Source organism: Diadema setosum, chromosome 16 (genome assembly GCF_964275005.1).
Source record: "Diadema setosum chromosome 16, eeDiaSeto1, whole genome shotgun sequence".
Classification (NCBI taxonomy): Eukaryota; Metazoa; Echinodermata; class Echinoidea; order Diadematoida; family Diadematidae; genus Diadema; species Diadema setosum.
The window spans coordinates 30,165,183-30,178,007 of NC_092700.1; the positions used below are offsets into that span (position 1 = coordinate 30,165,183).

Sequence of the window (12,825 nt, forward strand, 5' to 3'; positions counted from 1 at the left end):
GGATGAACCATTCTTCGCCACAGATTATTCAATTTTTGGGAATAACGAACCTTATTTCATTTTCACATTAACGAAAAGGTTATTACGTTTTCGGATTAACGAATTACAGTATATCATCTTAGGAATAACGAATCCTGGGAATATGTCGTACATACACCATGGGCCATGGGGTCAAGACCAGTGAAAATGCGAAAATTTCACCGGTTTCCGTGGTTTGAAAGTGGCTAAAAGTATCGTTAAGAACATTTGTAAATAATTGCCATGTGAAAATAATGATTACTTGCCAATCATGCGAAATGTTGTCGTCTCATATTGATAATAATTATTTTCTGTAGAGATTGGGAGAATAATGTGATATGACGAAGGCATACCAGTCGCTATCGCAACATATCTATTTTGATAATGTATTTGTCCAGCAGTCAAGATATTCTTTAAATTAAAATGATGGTGCCAGTTTTTGTTTTTAATTAACGATTTTTTTTTTTTTTTCATTTTCGGATTAACAAACCTTGGGCATAACGAACCTTTGGAATAACGAACTGTAACAGTTTTTGTGTTGAGACCCCTGTGAATATTTTAGAACGACAAGCTTATCATCTAATATAGATTCAAAACACACACGCACCCGCACACACACACACCTACCACGTAACTTCAATTCAACAGAATCTTGCACTCTGCAATACATAATACGCATGGAGGAGCATTGCGATTTAAGTACTGGATTTGATACACGTGAGGTTTATTACATTTTGTCTAGAGTACAAAATAGATACTGATGCTATCAAAGACTTTACATGAGGAGATTACTGTCACTTCTTATTTTGGTACGCCTCGCCAAACAGTTGAAATATATTTACAAAAGAACATAACTCAGCTTCATGTATATATTGTACTTTCTTCTATAGTCCAGTCATATACAAGCATTACAAATTCAAATCAGGAAACAATTTACATTAACATAATAATGAAATACATTTCTTGTGTGCGAATGTGCCTTATTTTCCTATAGGAGGACATTTTGTTTCTATAGATGGTCTCTCTTTATTTTGTTTTCTTCACAAACATTCATAATTTTCCCTGAAATTTTAGTTTTCTAATTTTTTTCAATGTAAGTTGTGAGTTCCATCTCCAATCAAGTATTCCATTCGACTATGTTACCTGTTCAACATAGCAATCACATAGCAAGTTCCCTAAAATGTGCTTCAATTTTGGATATCGGTTCGTTCCTGTGGAACAAGGTAAATCAGTCAATAAATACTCTGATATTAATCACGAGTACTGAAATGAAGTGCAAAAACAGCTATACAGTATTGATGCAAATATATCACACACTGGAATAAATATGAACCACATATGTACATAATCGTACTATAATCATATAATAAAAACATGATACAGAAAAAGACACAAACTACAATAAAAAATGTATAAAAGCACAGAACTATTAATACGTCATCAATATCTTTTAACAATGTTGATCTATACATCGAACCCAGCATTATTTTAGCATAGCAGAAATATATCAGATGCTAACATAATTCGTATATCCTTTTTATTGTTTGTTTGTTTGTTTGTTTGTTTGTTTGTTTGTTTAACTATTTTTTTTTTCTGGCAGGTTGAAAATTTCCCTCAGATTGGAAAGACTGCATGAGAATCTAGTTCATATCAGAAATGGGATTTTAATCCTGTCAGGATAAAAAAGAATCGTCAAAATAGGCAACAAAGTCTATTGCAAAAATAGGTAAGATCGGAAAATGTCATTGTTGGAAAATGTCATTGTTGAAAGTTTTACATTCTACATTCCTCAAGTTTTTTAGTTTTTCGTCCAGGATACTGAACTATGTTACAATAGTAAGACTGTATCTTTTTGTGAGTACTTAACTATACTCCTCGAAACTTAACTTGAGCGAGAAAAAATAATAATACATGTAATGTCATAGCACTTAACGTATCATGCGAGCAGCTAATGACCTGTCAAGGTTGCTGGTAATTATATGAGCAAGGTAAATTTTAGCATCCACACGTCGATTTTTTTTTTTTTTTTTTTTTGACGTTTGACTCTGGAATAGCACGTATACCAGCTCGACATATTACACCGTTTTTAGCAGACAACAATGAAGTGTAACTGTATTTCCTGTTATTCCCCGTGACCACTCTTGAGCCTCTTCTAGTTGCCATAACATGGTCTCAGCCATCGTGTCACAACGCTTACAATAACACTTTTGTAGTAACTTCCACGAAACACTAGCTCTTCATGTGCGTTACTTTACGATGTATTACCTTTTTACCTCCTCCCCCCCCCCATGATACAAGTTATACTAGTATTACTTTGTCATTGAGTAATTCAGCACTTTCAAAAAGTGTACTTTATTGTCATAAGCATGTTAAATGTAGCCCAGTGAAAAAGTCGCCGGCTACGAGTTCGAAGTATTTGCAAGGGAATGCAAAATAAAATATTATTGTTATTGTCCACGAATTTTTAGGAATTAATCATACCGATCGGATATGAAACAATTGTAATCGTGTGGACATCAAAATTTATACGTTCACGTTCTGTTTGGACAGTTATGGAGAGACCGGTCGAGGAGGTGGAAGGGGGCGGGAGGATGGGGCGGGGGATCACGTGGCCGGGAGGGGGGCTGCGCAGATGAGATATCAACAACGCAAACGTCTCCACAAGCACATTGCAATGAAATAAATAGAGAGAGGGACAGAGATTCGACAACTAGTATATAGCACCTGTAACGATCATTTTTACCGTAACGTATTACAAGCATGTTCATTTTAACTTTTTTTTTTTTTTTTGTTGAGAAAAGCAAGACTATAGCGACTCTTATCTAAAGTTAATGACGTCATCAATCCATTCTCGAACCACAGTGACGCGTGTGTAGAATGCTGGCATATAGGGGGCGCCACACCACGCTCCGCCAGACACGATTCCAACGATGAACCAGGCGTCGTCCTTCTCCACGAATAGAGGGCCCCCGGAGTCACCCTTGTCAAGTGACAAACGGAGTAGAATAAAAATCATTTAACGAATAGAAAACAAACAAACAAACAGACAAATACACACAACACTAAGATAGAAAGAAATGTGAATCGAACAGAAAGCATTATAGAATCAAACGACCGGGGGTATATAAACTTATGTGTTCTGGCTCTGGAGTTAAGACTATTTTCAAACAATATGTGATGCAAGGAAAGTATTAGTACAATTTACATGTACAATACAGTATTCAAATCAAGTAAAATTGAATCTACGCAAAAGCATTGCACTGGCTCCCATCCTACCTAATCCATTTCAGACACTAAATAGATCGAGTTGATGAATGAATCGACGGGGAAAAAATTCAGATTAATCTCAACCGACAATATCATGTACCTCGTTTACACAGACACATACACACACACACACACACACACACACACACACACACACTTTTTCCTCAGTAATTCTTTCTGATTCAACATAATACAAATGAAATTTACCCAGTCACTGTGGATGTGTTAACAAAATAAACAAAGCAACCATGTAATTTTAGAGTCGAAAGGGGCTTGAATTTAATGTACCAATGAACTGATTACGATAAATATAGCTTAAAATATTTCACATGATTTTGATACCAAATACGCACACACACACACACACACACACACACATACACACACACATACGTATTCTATACATTTCAATACTTGAATAACGCGGGAAATATACTTACATAACATGGACTCTGCACCCCAGTCGCGTAACCCACGCAGATTACACGTGACACGTGATCCAAAGTGTGCTCCGTCCACCGGACGCACACATCGGAGGGAATGATGGGTAATCGCGTCTCCATCAGGTTACTTGATAATGACCCTAGATACCGATTACAATATAAAGTAAAGACAAACACACAAACATAATTAGAACATAATCAATGTTTTGATGAGTTTTAATTTTTTTTAATAGAAAAACGGTCTGTTATAATCATGTCTACATGACCGACGTGAGCATTGAACTATACCACGAAATTATGAATGGTTGATGAATAATGTATCGTAATTTCGTGTATAAACTATTTCGGTAATATGCCTCAAAGTTTTTGTTAAAGAAAGAAAAAAAAATATGTCAGTCGGGATTACGCTCCCCTTTCGTATTAAGAATAACGGTTGGGTTTTTCTTTTGGGGTTCAAATAAATTCACTGCAAACTTGTCTATTTTTATTGTTTCTTCTTCCATCATAAAGATATTTTAAGATTCATACTCTGAGGAAAGGCCCGTATTACCTACCTCTACAATATACAAACTTATGTTAGGAATCTAATTTTCTTGGGTTGAGTAGGTACACAAGGACTTTAAATTGGTGGTACAGTTTCTGTGTTCCGAGACTGCGAGACCTCTTAAATTGACACCGAGAGTGGGGTAGAGGGCGCTTTCCAGGATTGTGTTCTTACCTGATCCAGTTTCGCCGAAACCCGTTGTCGTCAGGTACGTTCCGGGCTCCATCTCGAAGCCGACGTCGGGAAGGCAGATCGGCCTCGCGTCTTCTTTGATGACGAGTGGCTCTGCCAGCTGAATCAGGGCCACGTCGTAGAGCAGGTAGAAGCCGTTGAACGTGTAATCTGGGTGCTCGTACACGTCGACGATGTCGACTATCTGTCGATTCTCGCCGGTGTCAAATCGGTTGGTGGCACCGGTAACGACTTGGGTGACACCGATTTGGAATGTGCTTCTGTTATCGAATGTAGAAGTCCAGATAATTTTGTTAAGAGGTAAGACGTACAATTTACAAGAATGTGACGAGAATGGATTTTTAGTAACTATTGTTGTTTATCCATCGACACTTACTTGGATGTGTTGTTTTACAGCAGCCTGATGTTAACATCAGTCATGATTCTTGTGTTTCATCTGGTTTTCTTTTTTTTTTAATCTTTACCTTCTTCTGTTTGGATTTAAGCCATAGTTTTCTTACTTTACGCAGACCTATAATGTCTACACCTTGGGGTAAAGCTTTTAACTTCAATTCTGTGTTTTGTTTTGTTTTGGTGGTGTTTTGTGTTGTTGTTATCAGTCTCTGGGTCTATGAGTGATCTTTCAAGGGCATTCGGTGAAACGGATGACGTACAAATTGTGAGGAAAAGAGTCGAAGTAGGAAACAAATGGGGGGGGGGGAAACATACCGATAAACGTAAAATGGGAAAGAAATGCTGTAAACCAGGACAACACCAACAGCAATGTCTTAAAAATGTAACACTCAACCCCCCATATAAGTCGACCTCACATAAGTTTAAAAAAAAAATCGCTACGTCGAAGAAAAACTCTCTCCCAGATGGATTTGAATAGTTGTTTACTTTATTGTGTAAATCGACATTCACGTATAGTACACTGCATTAAAAAATGCACAACTGCAACCATGTGGTATATTCACTTACATACAGTGTGCAGCAGTAATTATCCATCTCCTATTTAGGATTGCCCCGCCACAGTTTACATCCTTCGTGGAGTTCACCTCTGGAAACAACGACAAAAAAGCAAAGCAAAATAAACAAATGTTATCTTTGGAAACAACCACAAAAAGCAAAGCAAAACAAACAAATGAACGAACTTAAAAAAAAAAAAAAAACTTCATGAGTTTCATCTCTTTATTGTGAGGGAACTACTAACTAATATCCTGAGACATTGCTCGAATTTATTGCATCGCAATCCAATGCTGATCTTTTATTCGGCCTACTTGTTTACAATTATACGCTCCTCACCTGAATGTGTACAAGTTAGTGATGTGTCAAGTTAGCTATAAGATAAGGATATAAAAGTGAGATATGAAATCAGGAGAGATTATACAGTAATCGGCAGTGTATTGACCAGTAGCTCCTTGACAGTTCATGCGGTTCTTTGGGTAAAAGTTTGATAGCGGAACGATTGCAACAAAACAATTTTTATCGCAATTTTCGGCCAATTGTCTTTTGTTTCAGCCGTGTTTCTTTACGGGCCTAATCCTGGTGCTTTGATGTCCCTAAAGTTATATAATCATTGAGCATAAGATGGGGGAAGGGGTGCTGTATTTACCTGCCAAGTATATCTGCCAGGGAAATTCAGGTGACGTTGTCTCCCGGCCACCGAGCATGCGCCGTTTTCTTTGCCTACCAGGACGCACTCCACAACCTTGAGATGGATATGACATGAGGAAAAAGGAGGAGGAGAAGGAGGAGGAGGAAGAGGAGAAAAAGAAGAAGAAGAAGAAGAAGAAGAAGAAGAAAAGGACATTAAAGGAAGTAGCAAAAAGAAAAAGGAGAGGAAGAAAAACAAGTGAAGAGTTTGTTCGCAAAAACCGATAAGTCCATATTTGCCAAATGGAGATATTTGCGATTAAAGGTCAAGAAAAATACAGAGAATAATAAGAAAATTTTTGCTTCTTTTGACCATAACTTCAAAAATGTACCTTTGTATGTAGTGACCAATATATCATTTAAAAGGTATTATTTTGTACTTTATGACAGAGACCGTACTTCAAAGTCTTCAAAAATGGACTTATCGGTTTTTGCGAACAAACTCTTCTAGTATTAATTAACATTATACAAATATCCATGCTACTGACAAATTTGACTCGATCAAGATCGCAGACTGACAAATCTTCAGAGTTTCGCTGATGTACTATCCCGTGCGATGGTAAGGCCGCCTTAGCAAAGGATCGCCTCTTTTTGTGATATAGGTACACAAACTCTCTCTTCATGCTTAGCTCTTGTTTTTATTTGCAGTCTGTTAGCTCACGAGTATATTGGCAAGTAGTACAGTGAGAAGGAGTTCTGAGGACGCGTACTCTCTTCTGACCTTTAGAAGGTAGAGTCCCTAAACCTCAGCTTTTTTTCCCAGATTGCACTGGTTTTGTACTGGGGAGGGGAGGGGCGCTGACCACATTAGAAGCTGTAGAGTGGCAAAGCGCTAGTGGCGGATGCGGGGGGGGGGGGCACTGGGCGCGCTTTCCCCGTTTATTTTTGTTAGAATAAAAGAAATTAAAAGAAAAAAAAATGAAAATGGGCGTGTGCGCCCCCTTTCATTCTGTTCACCAGAATATTGCGCTGAAGCCTTTTTTTTTTTTCGCTTGTCAGCCGATGAAACCCGGAAGTGGCACAAAAATTGCACGGAGGAGGTGGCACAAAAATTGCACGGAGGAGCCTTTTTGTTTTGTTTTGTTTTGTTTTTTGCTTGTCAGCAGGAAACCCGAAAGTGGCCTTTTTTCTTTACGTTCCCCTTTAAGAAATTCCTGGATCCGCCCCTGTAAATCGCCTTCCACTATTCCACCACCACAGCCACCCCCTCCCAGATCCGTATAACAGTTTTATTATAAGAAAACGTTCCAAATACGTGATGAATGAGAGAACTTTAGAATATAAAATGTCCTTCAGACCTTCGCAATTTCTTTCGTCTTTTCCTCCTGGACAGTCTTCTTTCCCATCGCAGACGAAATAATCAGTCGCTGTCATGTTCAGGCAAAGATCTGTGAAAAGGCGAGAAGAAGAGGAAGACTAAAAATCTGGTTCCATGATATTTGCTCCCACGTCTATTGCTCCCATGAAATATCTTCATGTTAAATCAAACATAAAACCTACCCACAAACATAACCCTAACCCTAATCCTAATCCTCACATCAAACTAAACCTAAAACCCTATTACAACACTAACCATAACATTAGGTCCTTGGAGAAAATAAGACCGGAACAATTATTGTCGCTGGAGCAAATGTGTCACCAAAAATCTTAATTTTGATGTATCATTCTTACTTTGGTGCAATACATATTATCAGAATTGGTCAATACGTTTGCCGCTGGATGACTGTTATTTTTTTATTTATTTTTTTTTTTTTTTGGGGGGGGGGGTTGTTTGTTTGTTTGTTTGTTTTTGGTTTTTCGGTTTTTTGGTTTTTTTTTTTTTTTTTTTGGGGGGGGGGGTTCCGCCAGGGGGAACACCCTCTTTCAGAAATACTTGTTTGTTTGTTGTTGTTTTTTCGGCGTTGGTCTTTCTGTCTGTTGCAAAATAACTCTAAAAGAAAGACTAGATTTGGATAAGATTTTCAGGGAAACTTGATAATGACACAAGGAACAGATGATTAACTTTTGGAAGTAATCCGGATCACATTCAGGATCCATGCTTTTGTTGTTGTTGTCGTTGTTGTTGCTGTCTGTTATGAAGCTATTACATTGCAAGATGAATATATTTGTTTTCTTTAACAACATATGATATTATAATAAACTATACGATGCAATATTTCAATCCTTACCCGTAGCATTGGAGGTACAGTTCATCTCATCAAAGTTTCCCTTGCAGTCTCGGATGCCGTTGCACACCAGGTGACTAGGAATGCACTGTCGCTCTGGACAGCGGAACATACCTTCGTCGCACGCTGTCAATGATAAGGAAACATGTGTCAGGTATAAAATTTTACCTTACTTAACTTAACTTAACTTAACTTAACCTAACTTAACTTAACTTAACTTAACTCTATACCTTGTTTTACTTTACTCTACTTTGATTTAATCTACTTAGCTTTGTTTTGATTTATTTTGGTTTACTTTGTTTTCAATTGTTTTACTTTGCTTTACTGGCCTTAACTTTCCTTGCTGTCTAAGCATGTCTACCGCTGAGAAAATGACAATTCATAACTATATTAATGATGATAATATTGCTAAAATAGATATCATAGGTATACCTAACAATGATATAATGTTCATAACAATCAGTCTTTGATAGTGTCTTTTGTGACCATGTGTGTTGTCGTTATACAGGTAGAACAGAGTACCAAAGTGAGATCACTTAGTCATTCATTGCCATGGAAACTGGTTCTCAGCAACCTCACCAAGCCTGAGTGTTCATGCTCACACCTGGTTCCAACCCAAGCTATAACAAAAGACTGTGACATCATTACTTTGGTTAAAAAGAAAAAAATATATATATTTTACTATTACAATTTATTGTGCAACTTACGTTGCGCTTTGATAATAGGGAGCTCTAGATTTTCGAGACGGGGACGTTCAGAGGAAAATAAAAGTACAAAACTGCTCTGAGCATGCGCAAAATTGCTTACCAAAAGCAATCTATTATAGCTCGCGTTGTCTGAGTTTTCACTACGCGTTGTGGGCTATTCTTACGTCCGCTCAATCATGACGTATAGGGCAACTTGATGCACTTATCATATAATGGGGGCGCCATATTATTTTTGTAGGTTGCGTCCTTGCGTAACCTAAGGCTACTTAGGGAGAGAGAACGTCCAACGCAATCGTCGTCTCTAACTTCCGCGTCGTAAATCTAAAGCTCCATGTTAATATTTTGGCTCACGGCCACTTACGCTCGAAGTCTTCCATCGGACAGTCGGGCTCGTCCTCGCCATCCGAGCAGTCGTCAACCCCGTCACAGATCCAACTCTCAGGGATGCACTCCCCATCGCAGTACAACGCACATTCGTCTGCAGGATAAAAAAAAATCGTTATATACGAGAACGCAAAATGACTTTCTTGAAACACCCCCCAGGTGTAAGTAAATGTGGATGCTCCCATAAATCGCCAAATTTGTGCGTATGGTAACATAGTATGGTAATACAGTATGGTAATATAGTATGGTAATACAGTAATACAGTCCTGTTTTGTTTGGTTTTGCTTTGTCTTTTTTCTTCTTTTTTTTTTCTTTTTTTTTTTGGTTGGGTTTTAGTTACTATCGAATTGCCGTAGATTGCCACACAACAAAAACTCACACACAGTCTGGGTGTCAGTAGCCTTTTGCCAAGGCCCTCTCGCTGTATGGTGGTGAGCGACTGGGGCGAACGAACGGAGCTCAGCCGAGTTGGACTGCGCGAGTCGTGCTCGGCTGGGCTCGCTTCACTCGCCCGTTATAGCAATCATAAAGCGAGAGGGCCTTGACAAAAAGCTAGCCTGGTGTCAGAGGCTGGCCCGGATCTTGCTTTACCGTCCGCCTGATGTTTTTAGTGGTTTGCCTTTATTGGTTTGTACTAAATGCGAATTGGGATGATGCAACTCTTGAACCTTTGAGGGTTCTGAGAGATTCAAAATGGCCGCCAAAAACTGAAATTCCCATATATTTCCTTATAAAGGGTGAAAAAAAAACTGAAATTCCCCATGTTTCCTTATAAAGGGTGAAAATTAAAAACGGTTTGATGGTTAAGCCATATTTCGGGAAATATTGAAAATAATTGAAAATTAAAAACGGTTTGATGGTTAAGCCATATTTCGGGGGTGCTGAATCCGGATCTGGATGAATTTTCTTTCACCTTTAATTGTTTTAATGGCTGCCAAAATGGAGCCAGTGTCTGAAATTCCTTGGTATTCCATCATAAATGGTGAAAACTGAAAAGAAATGATGGTTTTTGCTGAATCTGAATCTGGATGTGGTGACTCTTGTATCCATGAAGACTTGAGATAATCAAAATGGTTGCCCAAGTCTAACATTCCTGTAGGCTTAAACGACATTAGACTTTACGGTCGTGGTAGTGATGGGTAGCGTTTACAATGAGTATTATTATAGTTTTTTATGGCTACAGATACTTTACGTATATGGTTAAAAAAACAGTAGCGTTTACAATGAGTATTGTTATAGCTTTTATATTGCTGCAGATACTTTACGTGTCACGCAGTTGGTTTTGTTCGGGATAGTGGTGGTGTTGGTGTGGTATGGGGTGCCAAGTGTCACATGGTCTATTTCGTTGCGAAGTTGGTCATTTCGTCGACGCTATGGTACGTATATGGTTAAAAAAAAGAGTAGCGTTTACAATGAGTATTGTTATAGCTTTTATATTGCTGCAGATACTTTACGTGTCACGCAGTTGGTTTTGTTCGGGATAGTGGTGGTGTTGGTGTGGTATGGGGTGCCAAGTGTCACATGGTCTATTTCGTTGCGAAGTTGGTCATTTCGTCGACGCTTGGCGCCCCATAGTGTGGGGTTGCTCGTCATGGGTTTGGTGGTGGTGTGGGTATTCGGGTGGTGGGCACCATTGCGTGAGGGCTTCTGCTGCACGTCCACTCACGGCGACCACCAGGGAGAGTTCCGCCCGACCATCCGGGGGGTGCATCTCTTTTATTGACTCCTGCATGTTCCGCATGAATGATTTCCCGATTCACCTAGACTTTTCTTGCCAGCCGGTTTCTCTAAAATCTATAGAGGAGAGTGTCCAACAGCTCGAGTAACCTAGTCTTTTCCTGCCAGCCGCTTTGTATAAAATCTAGAGAGGACAGTGTCCAACAACACAATCACATTATGTAGGTGATGTGAAAAAGATTTGCATGTGAAGACCAAACCCTTTATTGTTTGGAAAATAAAGGATTAATCCCCTCACAATCTCAGATTTCCAGTAATTCTGTATACAACAGATTGTGAGTTACTGATGACAGTTTCAATACACCTGCTGGTCGGCCTTTTATACCCGTCGTTGGAAAGGAGCTTTAAACATAAAGTACGCTTTAAGTATGGTCGAAGGATTGAATTTCAAAAGACTGGAGTGGACAATGGACATTGCAAGCCGGGTTTTCTATACGGATTGCGCGAATACCACGGTTTAGTGTCAAGGTTTTTATTTGCCGGTACTTATTCGCGCAAAATGTAAGAATACAAGAGTCACGCCCTATCCATACACTAAACACATACGAAGCATAAAAGCTCAAATTAGAAATACCCATGTAGATGCCAGCACAGTCGTGATAAAATTTTTTCTTGCTTTGTGTCTTTTTTAAGCGGTTTTGGCATTTGATTACTGTAGACATGTTTACCATCACAGTTGGACGAGAATGTGTACTGACATGAACATGGGGAACACATTTAGTCATTTTCGTTGTTGGCCTGCAGTGATTTTGTTGAGGATGTAACGATGGAGAAAGTGGTTGTGATATAACATGCCTACCTATCTGACAGGTAGGCTCTGCCGAATGGACTCCAAGTGAACGCAAGGTAGACTGTTTTCAGGCCTCATGCATGTTCTGCTCAAATTTGACGAGGGTTTTTTTTATGTGCTTATTGGGGGCCATTTTAAAAGTTATCTTGTTTGTGTGTGTGTGTGTGTGTGTGTGTGTGTGGTGTGTGTGTTTGGCATGATTCGGTCATCTTTGCATTCGTATGTGTCAGACTTTCCTCTCCTCTGGTGGAGAGGATGTATCAACCTTTTTAATACTCGTGAAACATCCAATGAGACGAACATTACTGGGATATCTGAGTATGATAAGATTACTATTGTGGCGGCCATTTTGGATACCATTTTTGGCTGATTTGACGAATTCGCTCAACTGAAATGTACATGAGAATGCATATTATTGCTTTTCACCCTGGATTCAATCTCCAAAATCACTTCAGAGCATAATTTTTCCCAACTGTTAAGAACATATAGGAAATTTCAGATTTTTTTTTCTTCTGAAAATATTAAAGTCCTCAGGGACGCAAGGAGTTCATCATTACGATTAGAATTCAGCACCCTTGAAGAAGAGTAACATCATTTTTTTTTCGGTTTTTCATCATTAGATTTTACAATAAAATGCACACATAAAAATCTTAGCTTTTGGTGGCCATTTTGGTAATCATTTTGGCATCAATCTTTTATAGATTTCAAAATCTTGAAGGAGGTAAACATTGTATCACCCAAATTTGGATTGGGAACCCTCGAAATAGGAAAAAACGTTGTTTGTTTGTTTGTTTGTTTTATTCTTTCACCAGGCAAATAGGCCAAAATCTGTAAGAATTCAAGAGTTATAGCATCATCGACCATCCAGATTCGGATTCAGCCCCCCTCAAAATACGTTAAAACTGTCCCCCCCCCCCCCAAAAAAAAAAAAAAGAACACTGAG

At 38.7% G+C, this 12,825-nt stretch overlaps 1 protein-coding gene across 1 annotated transcript in view; it reads right to left on the reverse strand.

Annotated features, from left to right (window-relative positions):
• Window positions 1–2,836: 2,836 nt before the first annotated feature.
• Window positions 2,837–12,825, reverse strand: part of LOC140239811 (uncharacterized) — a 57,160-nt gene continuing 47,171 nt past the window's right edge. Inside the window, exons 18-25 of the mRNA XM_072319633.1 lie at window positions 9,333–9,449; window positions 8,268–8,390; window positions 7,398–7,487; window positions 6,059–6,154; window positions 5,425–5,503; window positions 4,447–4,724; window positions 3,726–3,868; window positions 2,837–2,998 (exon numbers count right to left, since the gene is read on the reverse strand). Coding sequence (XP_072175734.1) covers window positions 2,837–2,998; window positions 3,726–3,868; window positions 4,447–4,724; window positions 5,425–5,503; window positions 6,059–6,154; window positions 7,398–7,487; window positions 8,268–8,390; window positions 9,333–9,449 — 1,088 coding nt within the window. The remainder of the gene's footprint in view (window positions 2,999–3,725; window positions 3,869–4,446; window positions 4,725–5,424; window positions 5,504–6,058; window positions 6,155–7,397; window positions 7,488–8,267; window positions 8,391–9,332; window positions 9,450–12,825) is intronic.